The sequence below is a fragment of the Glycine soja genome, chromosome 4, assembly GCF_004193775.1.
Source record: "Glycine soja cultivar W05 chromosome 4, ASM419377v2, whole genome shotgun sequence".
NCBI lineage: Eukaryota > Viridiplantae > Streptophyta > Magnoliopsida > Fabales > Fabaceae > Glycine > Glycine soja.
This window is the reverse complement of record NC_041005.1, coordinates 46,204,553-46,217,299: the sequence shown is the minus strand read 5'-3', so window position 1 is coordinate 46,217,299 and position 12,747 is coordinate 46,204,553. Positions and strand designations below refer to the sequence as shown.

The following is a 12,747-nucleotide window of genomic DNA, read 5'->3' as shown; positions in this document are numbered from 1 at the left end:
TGTAACAGGGAAAGGAAGTGTTCGGTTGAATGTTAATGGAGTCACACGTGTAATCTCACATGTGTACTACATTCTAGAACTGAAGAACAATTTACTAAGCATAGGACAACTCCAAGAGAAAGGCTTGTCTATACTAATTCAGAATGGGAAGTGTAAAGTCTCTCATCCTGAAAGAGGACAGATTCTGGAAATAGAAATGAAGGGAAATAAGATGTTTGTACTAACAGCTACCAAGCCACCCTTGAATTCAACATGTTTTCAGATGGAACTAGAGGAAGGGTCACAACTTTGGCACAACCGATTTGGTCACTTAAGCTACAGTGGTTTGAAGACACTTTCCTCCAAACAAATGGTGAATGGATTGCCCACTGTCACAGTTCCAAGACAAATCTGCACACACTATTTGGCTGGGAAGCAGCACCGAAAGCCTATGGAGAGCATCAAACAAACTTCAACTTGTGCATGCAGACATATGTAGACCTATCAATCCAATATCAAGCAGCAACAAGAGGTATATTATGAGTTTCATAGATGATTTCTCCTGTAAAATCTGGCTTTATTTCTTGAATGAAAAAGCATAAACCTTTTCACTCTTTAAAAGGTTCAAGGTGCTGGTTGAAAAAGAAGCTAGTGTAAGCATTGGATGTTTGAGGACAGATAGAGGAGGAGAATTCACTTCAAAGGAATTTGGTGAATTTTGTAAAAACCATGGCATACGTAGGCAGTTGACTGCAGCCTACACACCTAAGAGAATGGAGTTGCTGAGAAGAAGAACAGAATGGTTATGAATATGGTGCGATCTATGCTGGTTGGAAAACAAGTTCCTAAAATATTTTGGGCCAAAGTTGTGAGGTGGTGTGTTCATATTCTCAATAGAAGTCCTATAACAGCTGTACAAAACAAAAATCCCGAAGAAGCATGGAGTGGAATGAAGCCCACTGTTGATTACTTTCGAGTATTTGAATGTTTGGCTCATGTCCATATACCAGATCAACAGCGAGTAAAACTGGATGATAAAAGCAAGAAATGTGTTCTCCTTAGAGTAGTGATGAATCAAAGGCATATCGATTATTTGATCCTGTTAACAGAAGGGTTTTAATCAGCAAAGATGTGGTTTTTGAGGAACAAAAGGGTTGGAATTGGAAGCAGAATACAAAAGAACATTAATAGGATACTCTAGAGTGGGGAGATAATGAAGAGTATGTGAGTGGTTCCGAAGAGTAGTCTGAAGAAAAAGTTGTGGAAATTATTGGTGCTCAAGAAATCGAGGATTAAAATGAAGATGTTGAGAATGATTCTACAGGTACTGATACTTATCCTAATGACTCTCATATTATTAATCATGAGACTCCGGTTGAAGGGAGGGTTATAAGGAATAAGAGAGAACCAATTTGGATGAAAGATTATGAAAGAGGAGAAGGACTATCAGCTGATAATGGCCTAAATGTAATGATGGTCACCAAGGATGACCCAATCTCATTTGAGGAAGCTATTAAGAGTGAGAAGTGGAGAAATGCAATGATGAAAAAGATGGAATCAATAGAGAAAAACATGACTTAGAAGCTGACTGATTTACCAAGAGGAGTAAAGCCAATAGGAGTCAAATGGATCTTTAAAACCAAATTTAAAGAGACTGGAGAAATACACAAGTTCAAAGCCAGGTTAGTAGCTAAAGGGTATGTGCAACAATATGGAGTGGATTACACAGAGGTATTTGCCCCGATGGCCAGGCTTGACACAATTTGCTTAATACTTGCTATAGCAGCACAATATAGTTGGAATGTATTTCAGCTAGATGTGAAGAGTGTCTTTCTTCAAGGTGAACTTAAAGAGGAGATCTATGTGTAGCAACCAAATGGTTTTGTGAAAAAGGGTGAAGAAGAGAAAGTGTACAAGTTAAAAAAGGCACTTTATGGCCTTTGTGAACATACACTGTTTACAAAATCAAAGGAGGGAGGTAAAATTTTAATTGTAAGTCTCTATGTAGATGACTTAATATATATTGGAAATGATGGAAGTATGTGTGATGAGTTTAGAAGATCCATGATGACAAAATTTGATATGTCAGATTTAGGCAAAATAAGGTACTTTCTTGGTATTGAAGTTATGCATAATTCAAGTGGAATCTTTATATGTCAGAGGAAATATGCTCAAGAAGTGTTGTCACGATTTGGCATGGAAACCTGTAATGCAGTCAAGAATCCAATTGTTCCAGGCACAAGATTGTAAAAAAATGATGCAGGAACCAAAGTTGATGCAACTCTGTTCAAAAAAGCAATTGGTAGTCTTATGTATTTGACTGCAACTCGGCCAGATTTAATGTATGGAGTAAGCTTGATCAGTAGGTTTATGTCCAGTCCCACTAAATCTCACTGGTTTGCAGCCAAAAGAATACTAAGGTACTTGAAAGGAACAACTGAACTAGGCATCTACTACAAGAAAGGGGAAAACGCAAAGATAGTAGCATATTATGACAGTGATTTTGCAGGGGATATAGATGATAGAAGAAGTACTTCTAGATTTGTATTTTTATTTGGCTCTGGAGCAGTCTCATGGTCCTCAAAGAAACAACCAGTAGTCACATTATCCACCACAGAAGCTGAGTATATAGCCGTTGCCTATTGTGCGTGTCAATGTATTTGGATTCAAAGGGTGTTAGAGAAGTTGAGCCTTGAAGAACAGAAGAACACACTGATTCTATGTGACGACAATTCCACGATAAAATTATCAAAGAATCCAGTGTTTCATGGGAGGAGTAAACATATAGACATTAAATTTCATTTTTTAAGAGACTTAGTGAAAGAAGGAACGATCAATCATAGACTCAGGTTGTTGATATAATGACTAAGTCACTCAACTTAGAGCAATTCTCAAAGCTACAAATGATGTTAGGCATGCTGGAAGCTTCAGAGATAAACTACTAAATGCTACTGCATCTAGTTTAAGGGAGGGAATGTTAGCAATAAGACTTAATTAGTTTCTGTTTTTATTTAAATTTATTTTTCTGTTTTGATAATATGGCTAACTGCTGACCCATTATTTAGGGATATGGTGTCATGTGTTTGAGGAACCGTCCACAAATTGATACGTGGAGTTAGTGGGTGCAAAGTCAGTCTTTTTATACGGTGGTGATTTTGTACGATTGTTATATTATGATTTTGTACGGTGGTGGTGATTTTGTACTGTTACTAGTTATTATATTGTGATCTTTGTACGGTAGTTATATTCTGATCTTATACTGTTGTATGGTTGTAGCTGGTCTTGACCTATTCCCATTCATGTTAACATTCATCCCTGTGTAAATCATAAACTAATGTTTATCATAAAATTTAACATAATAACAATAATAAATTATAACCATTTTTAAATTATTAATTATTGATTTTAAATATAAACAATTGGTTGAAGATTTAAATTTACTGTATAATAAGCTATGATATAAGAATTAATAATTTAGCTTATATTTTAAATCAGTAATTAAAAATTTAAAAATTGTTATACTTTATAATACACTATAATATCTAACACAAAGTTCTGGTTATTTTAAGTTTATAATTTATAATTTATTTTTTTATAGGTTAAAATTTTAAAACATTTTATAGCATTATTCACAAATTAACATATATGTCGTGAAATTCACACATCAATGACTTAAATTTATGTTTTTATTTGAAAATATATAGTTAAAAATGTCATTTTCTAATTTCTTTTTGTTGTAGAAAGAAAAAATCTATTTCATTTTGTAATTAAGAACTCTCACTTTAGATTGACTGAAACATTTCAAAATAATTATTTAAATTACTTTCTTATCTAACACGTAATTAATTTTTTATTTTTCATGTATTATATTTTAAAAATCAATGTCTGTTAGATAATCAACTATATATCTATAATGGATCATTAGTAACTAAAAATTTCATAGTTTAGAATTTATGATAACAAATAGAAAATATTTTTATTATAAATAGTTTTTAATCTAAAATTTATAAAATATTTATTTATATAAAATATTTTATAACAATATGCATAAACAATGTTTACCTGCACGTCACGGGTCATCCAATCTAGTATTATAACAATATGCATAAATTCATTTTTAAATTAGATACAATTAAATAAATTCTAATTAATAAATAATAAATGCAAATTTAATCATTGATTTAATAATTCCATTCTTTTATTTTAAATTTATTTAATTTTTCATTAAATCTTAAATATTGATTTTTCACTATAATAATAAATAATAGATGAAATGCTCAAATAAATAGTAATATATAAGATAATAATCATGATATGATATATGATGTCGTATAATCATAATATTTGATTTTTCGAGTTTGAATTAACAGTTCATACTCTATCAAAAGTTCAAAACTTAATATTTATATTTTTGAAATTCTTTCCTTTTATGTTAAAAAATTGTTTAGTAATTTTGAGATTTTTTTTCAATTTTGTCGAGTTAAATGCAATCAATCAGATTTTAATTTTTTATTTAAAATAATAAATGCAATCAATCTATCTTTTATTAATCTTAGATTAGATATTTCTATACCAATGAGCACATTTTCCATTGTGTGTATACTTTCTAAAGAGAGTAACGAACATGATGCTCTAATTAATGTTTTTTTGTATCGTATATCTAAATCTTCTATTTCATTAGACAATTTTAATATTATTTGATTGGGATTGCGAATACTAATAGTCGGGGAAATGCGAGTAGATGGTGGTGGATATGAGGTATATAGAGAGATCTTAAGATAATAAGATACCTATAAAAAATCAATTAAGATTGTAATTGTACATGAGATATATGTACATATCTTAAGATAAAATATCCGCAGTTTAAATTCAAGTAAATCTTAAGATAATTATATATCTATTTAAATCCTAAAATAAGATAAGATAATATATAATCGATCATCAATTATATATTATTAAAAATCATTTAATATATTGAAAACGTTTATTTCACTAATAATTTTCTTAATTAAAAATATTTTTTCCTAAGAATATCATGCATATGAAAATGTTATTCTCGGATATTACTAAAAATGTGTTTAGTTAATTATTAAAATTGATTCAAAATATTTTTTATATTGACAAGAATAACTAAAACATGTGGCTGATTGAATTTTTTTTTCTGAAAATGTATATTACAACTATTAAAATGTTCTTATTGTGTTAAAGTTTTTTTTTTTTTTACCAAATGTAACCAATGTTCAGAAACCTCACAATTTCTATCTCTGCACAAATGCTAAACCAAGTTCCTATCTAACAATATACACATAACCCTCGAACATTTAATTGAGTATCTTCCCCGAGCATACATGCCTTATAGACCAATTCCAACATGCATATGTTGAGTTTAACAAATCACGAAGTCCACCACCACAAAGCTATCTTTTTCAATGACATGAATCTCCATACCCGCAATGAATACAGTATATCCTGCAAGATCACATTTATACCGAACATAGCAACACCCAATCTTATATATTCCAACCAACTTTAAAATAAAATAAAAATAACAAACTTGAGTACATGACACTACTACTACTACTAAAAAAAAGGATAGGGACAAAGGAACTCGGTTGTCATTAATCTCAATAAACACTATCAAGTCACCTGCCTTGTCTACAGCCTAAGGCAACATGAAAGCACTACAAACACTATTGATCTTATCAGGAATTTGGTAGTGTCAGCACTAGTACAAAGATTGTCCAAGTTTGGGTTCTTCTGCAGATTCTCCACATAACAATCTGCATGTTTAGATTGCATTGGTGTGTAATGAAAACCACAATTCGTCACATACCTCTCATGTGAGATTGGCATGTCCTGTAAACCAGGGTAATCCTACTTGAGGACACTGTTTTGTGTCTGCTATCGGAACAATAGGTCCCAGAAAGATGCGCCACAAATCAAGTATTATTGTGACCAGCATTGCAGCTCCCAAAGCATCAACAGCCACTCTAGGCAAGTCCCATTTATCGCCAGGTTTCTCATCTATCCTGCATATTTACAAGATTCCCCATCAATAAAATTAGTACAACATAGACATATTCCCCTTTCCAAAGAAACAAGAAGCTGTACAAATTCAAAGCAATTCAAACACAGAATGAGGTAACTCAAACACATGCTAGTTAATAACTTACCTTAAAAACATTGGGAAGCTCACAATAAAGTAGATGGCATAAAACAAAGATCCAACTTTATACATAGAGTCGCGATCCACGAATTGATAATAAGGGAACTGCATAGATCCATATGCACAGCATTATCCTCAGAAATATGCATTTCATATTGAAGGTCAAGTGCAGGGTGAGATGGTTTCAAATGACATCTCAGGGTTATATACCCTGAAAGATATATATGTATTTGCATTGTTTGTGACTATTGTCATATATGGGACTAAGAAGAAAAGTATAGAAAACTAGGAAACTAGTCATTTGGCTTGGCTGATGCGGTAACAGTATAAAATTTCACAAAGATGTAGGCACAGTATTATATAGCATCTGAGGGGGGAAAGTCTAAAAAAAGAAAGAACTTATAGCTAAAGCCATTTATAAGTAGGAGTTATAAGATTGACTTGGTGGTTGAAGAGAGAAGGAGGAAGGGAAAAGTCATGGATTTGAATCCCTCCCACTAATAAAACATTAACAATTAACATTTGTCGATAAAAAAAAAAAAAAAGCCATTTACAAGTGCATCTAGAATTATAAATCTTACAGGTTCAAAATATAACCTTCAACCTTAAGCATATTGGTACTTCTGCGTGTGTCATCCTCACTAATACTGGATATTGAGTTATCAAAAGACAAGATATCATTTTGATATAAGAAAACATGTATCATCTTGAAGATAGGAAAAAGATATGGAAATTTTAAATTAAAAGAAAGAGAAATGTCTAGGGAGATAAGTCTAAGAGATGGAGGTTCCATAGCACAAAAAAAGCAAGAGAAATTTAGGCAACAAACATGTTACCAAAAAAGTAAAAAGAAGTAAAGAACAAGAACAAGAAAGAAGAGACGAGTAAAGAAATAAAACAACTAATTGGAAAAAAAAAAAAAAAAAACCAAAGCATAAGTTAAATACGGAGTGAGATCCTCAATACAGAAGCCAAATTCGCAAACTGACTCGTGTAGATTCCAAAAAATTGCATATACACGTGTTTAAATGCAACTAAGAAATTTAGGCTTTGGGATGATTGTCATAATGAATAAAACATTGGAAAAACTTGAAGAAAGAATAAGAAACATCTAAATTAAATATATATATATATATATATATATATATATATATATATATATATATATATATATAAACGTCTCCCCCGCTACCTCCGCCGGCGCCCTCCATAACTTCCAGAAACCCAAACCCAACAACAAGAACAGATCTGGGTGTTGGGATCACGAGGCAGTAACGATGCTCAACATTTAATAGGCACGGGTTATGGTGTGTTCTCCTATAAGGTTGATTCAAACTTGGTGGCGTGCGACTCTGACTGGTGGACGTGGCAGCGGTGCGCGTTTGAGGCTTGATGGTCAGTGGCGGGCTCATCTGGGTGGGTATGGTGGTGTTGGCGGTTGTGGTGATGTCTGGGGAGGAAGGAGGTGACGGTGCAGTGATGGTGAAACAGATCTGAAGAAGGATGGAGATGGTGGCTGCGAAGGTGCTTAGGGAACCAGATCTGAAGCTTTTTAAAAAATAATAAATATAGGGGCGGCTAAAAACCGCCACTATCAGTAAAAGAAAACCGCTGAAATCCATAATTCAAATTGGATGGGAAGGACTAAATTTGATGCATTTTTTAAGAATTTGGGGACCAAACCTTTGGGCACCAAATTAATAATTAAGTCATATTAAAAACATATGAATAAACAAAAAACAGAATGTTTATTACAACATACATTGGAAATAGCCAGTGTCTCCAGGTATGCGATAAAATAAGCAAGAGCAAGAATCCATGCAGCTTCAGTAGCCCATTTAAGTTTTTCTGGCAAATCAGCAATAAAATGCCGCAATCGACGCAGTGTCATGTTCGATGAAACATGGTAAAACAGGAAGCAAACATGAGTGAGCAGGAATGTTGTGTGTGGTACCTGCCACCATCAAATAGAGCAATTTAATAAAGAGTATGTGGTCTCACTAAGAGATAATTCATAGGTCTTTGACTTACATTGTTCATTTTCCATGATGGAAAGGTATAAGATGCACCAAGAACTGTAAAAAAGTAATGTGTCCAGAAATAATTCCCAACATAACTGAAGATTATTATCCAGAGACTGGCCTGTCAGTATTAAATATGTACATGTCAGGTAGTGAGTAGGTTAACTGATTAAACACAAATATGGTTTATAATTAAATTGATACATAATAAGGATTGCAGAGCAGTATGTACCAGTTGTTTTTTTCAGATAACACAAGAATAAAAAAAAAAATACATAGGTATTATAATATGTTAGAAATAATGTAAATAGGATAATTGTATGGATATATATATTATATATTATTTTGTGACAATCACGTTGCTTTGCATATCGCATCAAATCTAGTGTTCCATTAGAGGACCAAATGCATTGAGATCGATTTTCATTTCATTAGGGAGAAGATCTTATTTGGAGACATTGTCACTTCTAATGCAAGATGTCTTTAATAATTCATTGAGAGGTCCTTGAATCAATTATATATGTAACAAGTTCAGTAGATATGATTTATGTTTCAATTTGAGGGAGTGTGTTAGAAATAATGTATAAAAAGGGTGATTATGTGGACATATATAGTTATGTAATGATGATAATTAGGATGACTATAATCTTTGTATTTATGATACCTATTATATATAATAGCCTCCGGTATGTAATTGAGACAAAAAATTCATCACATGTCTCTTGTTTTTTTTCTCTCTCAAGAAAATCCACTTTAGGATGTCGAATAACTCGATCTGAATACAAAATGAAAGGAAACTGAAATTGTAAAAGGCTAAATCAAGACACCAGAAATTGCAACAATCAAAGTCATCCCCTTTAAAGGAGTATGGTACCAAACTACAGACCTACTATCTGGAGGGAATCATATGGTTTCCTATCAAGAATACCTCAAATGGATAAATTCACACAATTATTATGGTCATGCCCTTTCTTATGATCCTTTTCTTGCATGGAGAATAAAAGCAGGTTTCGCACTAACCTACTTTTTCACTATATTATTTTTGGATTCGAACTAGTCTTATCAACGTATTAAGATTAAGAAGCAGATACAAGAAAATGCAAAAATATGTATTTGAGTTATACCCTACAGGTCACAACTTTGATGACTTAATGCCTAGTTGTAGTTCTAGAGAGGAAGAGCTGTGTAATGACTGGTTCTATCATGTCAAAGAAAACTATTTTTTTTATAAACATAAAGACTATTAATTACTCAAAATAAGTAGAGATAAACATACAGCACTATACACAAAATAACACTCCAATATAACTAAATAATAACTTTAGGTCCACACTACATAATTCTTACTGAATGATAATACAACAATGGAAAATTTTATCCCATAAAAACACTTGCCTTGACCCAATAACGATCCTTCCAAGAAATGCTTCTGTCAACCTGCAAATTTTGAAATCATAAATGAAATAAATTACACCACTCTCTGTTGACACTGACTTCATCAGCCATTTTCCGAATAAGTCAGTACTAAAGATGATAAACAACACCACCAAACCAGATCATGTTAAAATAAGTACAAAATGAAGCCCAACGGAGAAGCAAGTAATTGCTAGTTGCCAGGCTTCAATTCATAAAACAAATTACTATAAGCCAACAAGCATTTCAAATCGAGGTGAACAAGTTAAGCACACCTTTCCAACGAGCAGCAATGGAACGACGAAAGCAGGAACAGCCGAGACCAATCCGATGAGCAAATACTCCAGCTCTGTGAATTTCTGCCAAGTACCATCACGTTGTTTTACTCAAACTCATAATTAAACATTAAAAGTGAATTTTATTATTCATATAGTTTATTATTTACATGAAGAAAGAAGTGTGAAAACCCAATTAATGCAGCTCAATTTACAACACACATCTTTAAACAAGAACAATAAATTTTAAGTGTGATTAAGATCTAGACGGGACTTATTCCCGTAGTGGGCCCAGATATGATCAAAACTTTGGAGATCATAATTAGAATGCTTAACAAAAAAAAATGTAAAAGGTGGATAGAGTAAAACCTCGTAAAGATTGAAGGGAATAACAATGCCGAGACAAAGGGTGAGCCAGAAGGGGGTGTAGAGAAGGAAGAAGAGTTCGCCCCATCTTTTGCTGGGGTTTGGAGCCAGCCACAGGCTGGAAGAAGTAGGAGCTGCAGCAATCAATCACCAAAGATTAGAGAAAGGGTTGTTATGATTATTATGAATGAATCTGAGATTTGAGAGAAATGGAAATGGAAAAGTTACCGGTCATTTTGGAATAGGAATCTTGGTTCAGTGGATGCGAGAGAAATGCGAAGTTGAATAAATGATTGCCTCTCAATCAACTCACACTTTTACGCAGGTCACCATTCAGTGGATGGCTCTGATGATGGTAATTGGTTAGATATCAAGCTTGGGTGGGATGGGACAGTGGGTACTCACTGAGTGAGGGTGCCAGCTGCAGAAATTTTTTTAATTACCGGATCATTGAGTTTTAGGTGGCAGAATAGAGTATGATTGGTTTACATTTTTATTTTCTGTTTTTATTTTTTGAAAATTATTTTTGTTTTTAAAAGATTAAAATTTTGAAAATATGTTTAATTTGACTTCTTGTTTTCTGTTTTCATGAAATAAAAATACTACAAATTTATTATATATTGATTTCTTGTCTTTTTGTATTTTTAGATTTGTTTAAAATTACATTCATTGTCACCGTAATTTCATTTTACCTGAGATTTCTGTTCTCAACTGAAAACGAGAATTTATTATTTTCATTTTCTGATTGTTTCTTGTTTTTATTTTTACTGAAAATATTTTCAGAAATCCAACCAAACATATATTTTATCACCGTTTTCTACTTTCACTTAAAATGTAAACATAAAATAACTGAACCAAATACCCCGTAAGATATCCCATAAGTAAAATTTTAAGAACCAATCTTGGAATAGGATGAAACACTAATGAATCATTGGTCTAAATCCAAATCTCATTGGCCCATAATTAAACTCTCAACACAAACAAACATTAAATGTCTTAAAAATAATTATAGGTTCACATAAAATAAAATAGAAAAAAAATCATTTTTATATATAAGAAAAAAAGAAATACTATCTTATTCGACCAAAGATTCACATCGATTAAATAAAAAATTCGTCCAATTCAACTAATAACTTACCCATTCAACAACTAAAGACCCATCCAATTCAACCAAGATCATACTGATTCTAGTACATTTCTATATATTTCTGATCCTCTCAGCAAATTGAACCGGTGTGCCCACCAAGTTTAAGTTGAACCAATCAGACCAATTAGTCCCGTCCGATTCTTGAAACATTGTTCATAAGTTTCAATCATTTGATTGATTATGAGACTAATCCTCTCTCCAGGACTTATATAAAACAAAGGATGTATTCTCCAACTAGAGATTTTAGGCCTATATAAAATTATTTAATGACAAATTAATCCTTATATTTTGCTATTTAATATCAAATTTGTCATAAAAATATAAATTATTATTAAATTGATTCTTGAATACATTTTAATAACAAAATAGTCTCATAAATTTAACACGTCAAGACCAATTTGTCACACTTTTTTTTATATTCAGGGTTTAAGTTTAAATTTTTATCTTTCAATGATCAATTTGTCACTGTATCATATTTGCTGAGACTAAAATGAATATTTATTCTTTTTTTTCAACTTTATTTAATATTTATTTATTTAACATTGTTATTTTTAAAATAAACTAAATTTAAAAACATTAAGAGGATTGATAAGTATTTACCAAACATGGTTGGTGTTATAATATTCTGACCAATAACATTCCCAAGAATACTATTCCCAAAAATATAACAAGCGTCCCTTAATAATTGAGAGCGTTAACCTAGTTGAGGATAGGATTGTAGGCATGAAGAACAGTGGAGTTTACAAAACGCCCGGTGGCACCATCCTATTCACTGCAGTGAGAGATTTAGAGTGCTTGACACTTGATCGAGAAATGCTTCAGCTGAAAGATTAATTGGCCCTTAAATATGCAGAGTTAATGTACGCTGGGAAGGTTTTTTTTTTTATTATCGGCAAACACTAATTATTAATTTATTAGTTTTTGTTAGCGGGGATAGAATCTTCCACCTTTTTTTTTTCCTTAACCACCCAATCAACTTTATATCTCAATGTTTGTTGGGAGGTGTGGTTTGATCCACTCCAGTGAGTCCTTGGATGCATTCATGCAGAAGATCACAGACACCAGTACACCACAACAAGCTCAGTGACTTTGAAACTCTACAAAGGTTCGGCTGCTGTGGTGGGGAGGAAAAGCCCCTATGCCCTCTATAGGGAAGACATTTCATCGTTTGAGAGTGGGGAGATATATGATCATGCTGATGCTTTGGCTTTATCAAGCTTTATGATCTTCCAATGAGGATCAGAGCTATGATTCAGCAGGGTGTCTAAGTGCTACTTCCAAACATTAGTGTGTTTAATTTTGCCTGTTTTAGTTTTATTGCATGCCTGTTTTAATATAATTTGTTGTTAAAATTTAATATATAAAGAACTAAAGTTACGC

General features: G+C 32.4%; 1 protein-coding gene across 1 annotated transcript; it reads right to left on the bottom strand.

Moving 5' to 3' along the window:
• Positions 1 to 5,397: 5,397 nt before the first annotated feature.
• On the bottom strand, positions 5,398 to 10,649 carry LOC114409933 (cycloeucalenol cycloisomerase-like). The gene is made up of 8 exons (XM_028373611.1): positions 10,449 to 10,649; positions 10,224 to 10,354; positions 9,855 to 9,938; positions 9,562 to 9,603; positions 8,177 to 8,287; positions 7,908 to 8,099; positions 6,153 to 6,250; positions 5,398 to 6,008 (listed from the first exon to the last, which is right to left on the bottom strand). The coding sequence occupies exons 1-8, from the start codon at positions 10,453 to 10,455 to the stop codon at positions 5,816 to 5,818; spliced, it is 858 nt and encodes a 285-aa protein (XP_028229412.1). The 5' UTR covers positions 10,456 to 10,649; the 3' UTR covers positions 5,398 to 5,815.
• Between the last annotated feature and the right edge of the window lie 2,098 nt (positions 10,650 to 12,747).

Bases quoted from the DNA above. Each gene is read 5' to 3' on its own strand.
- LOC114409933 (XM_028373611.1), bottom strand. The intron at 8,288-9,561 runs GCAAGTGTTTTT...TAATACTGACAG, and splicing joins AGGATCGTTATTGGGTCAAG to GCCAGTCTCTGGATAATAAT. The intron at 6,009-6,152 runs GTAAGTTATTAA...GTAAATATGCAG, and splicing joins AGCTTCCCAATGTTTTTAAG to GATAGATGAGAAACCTGGCG.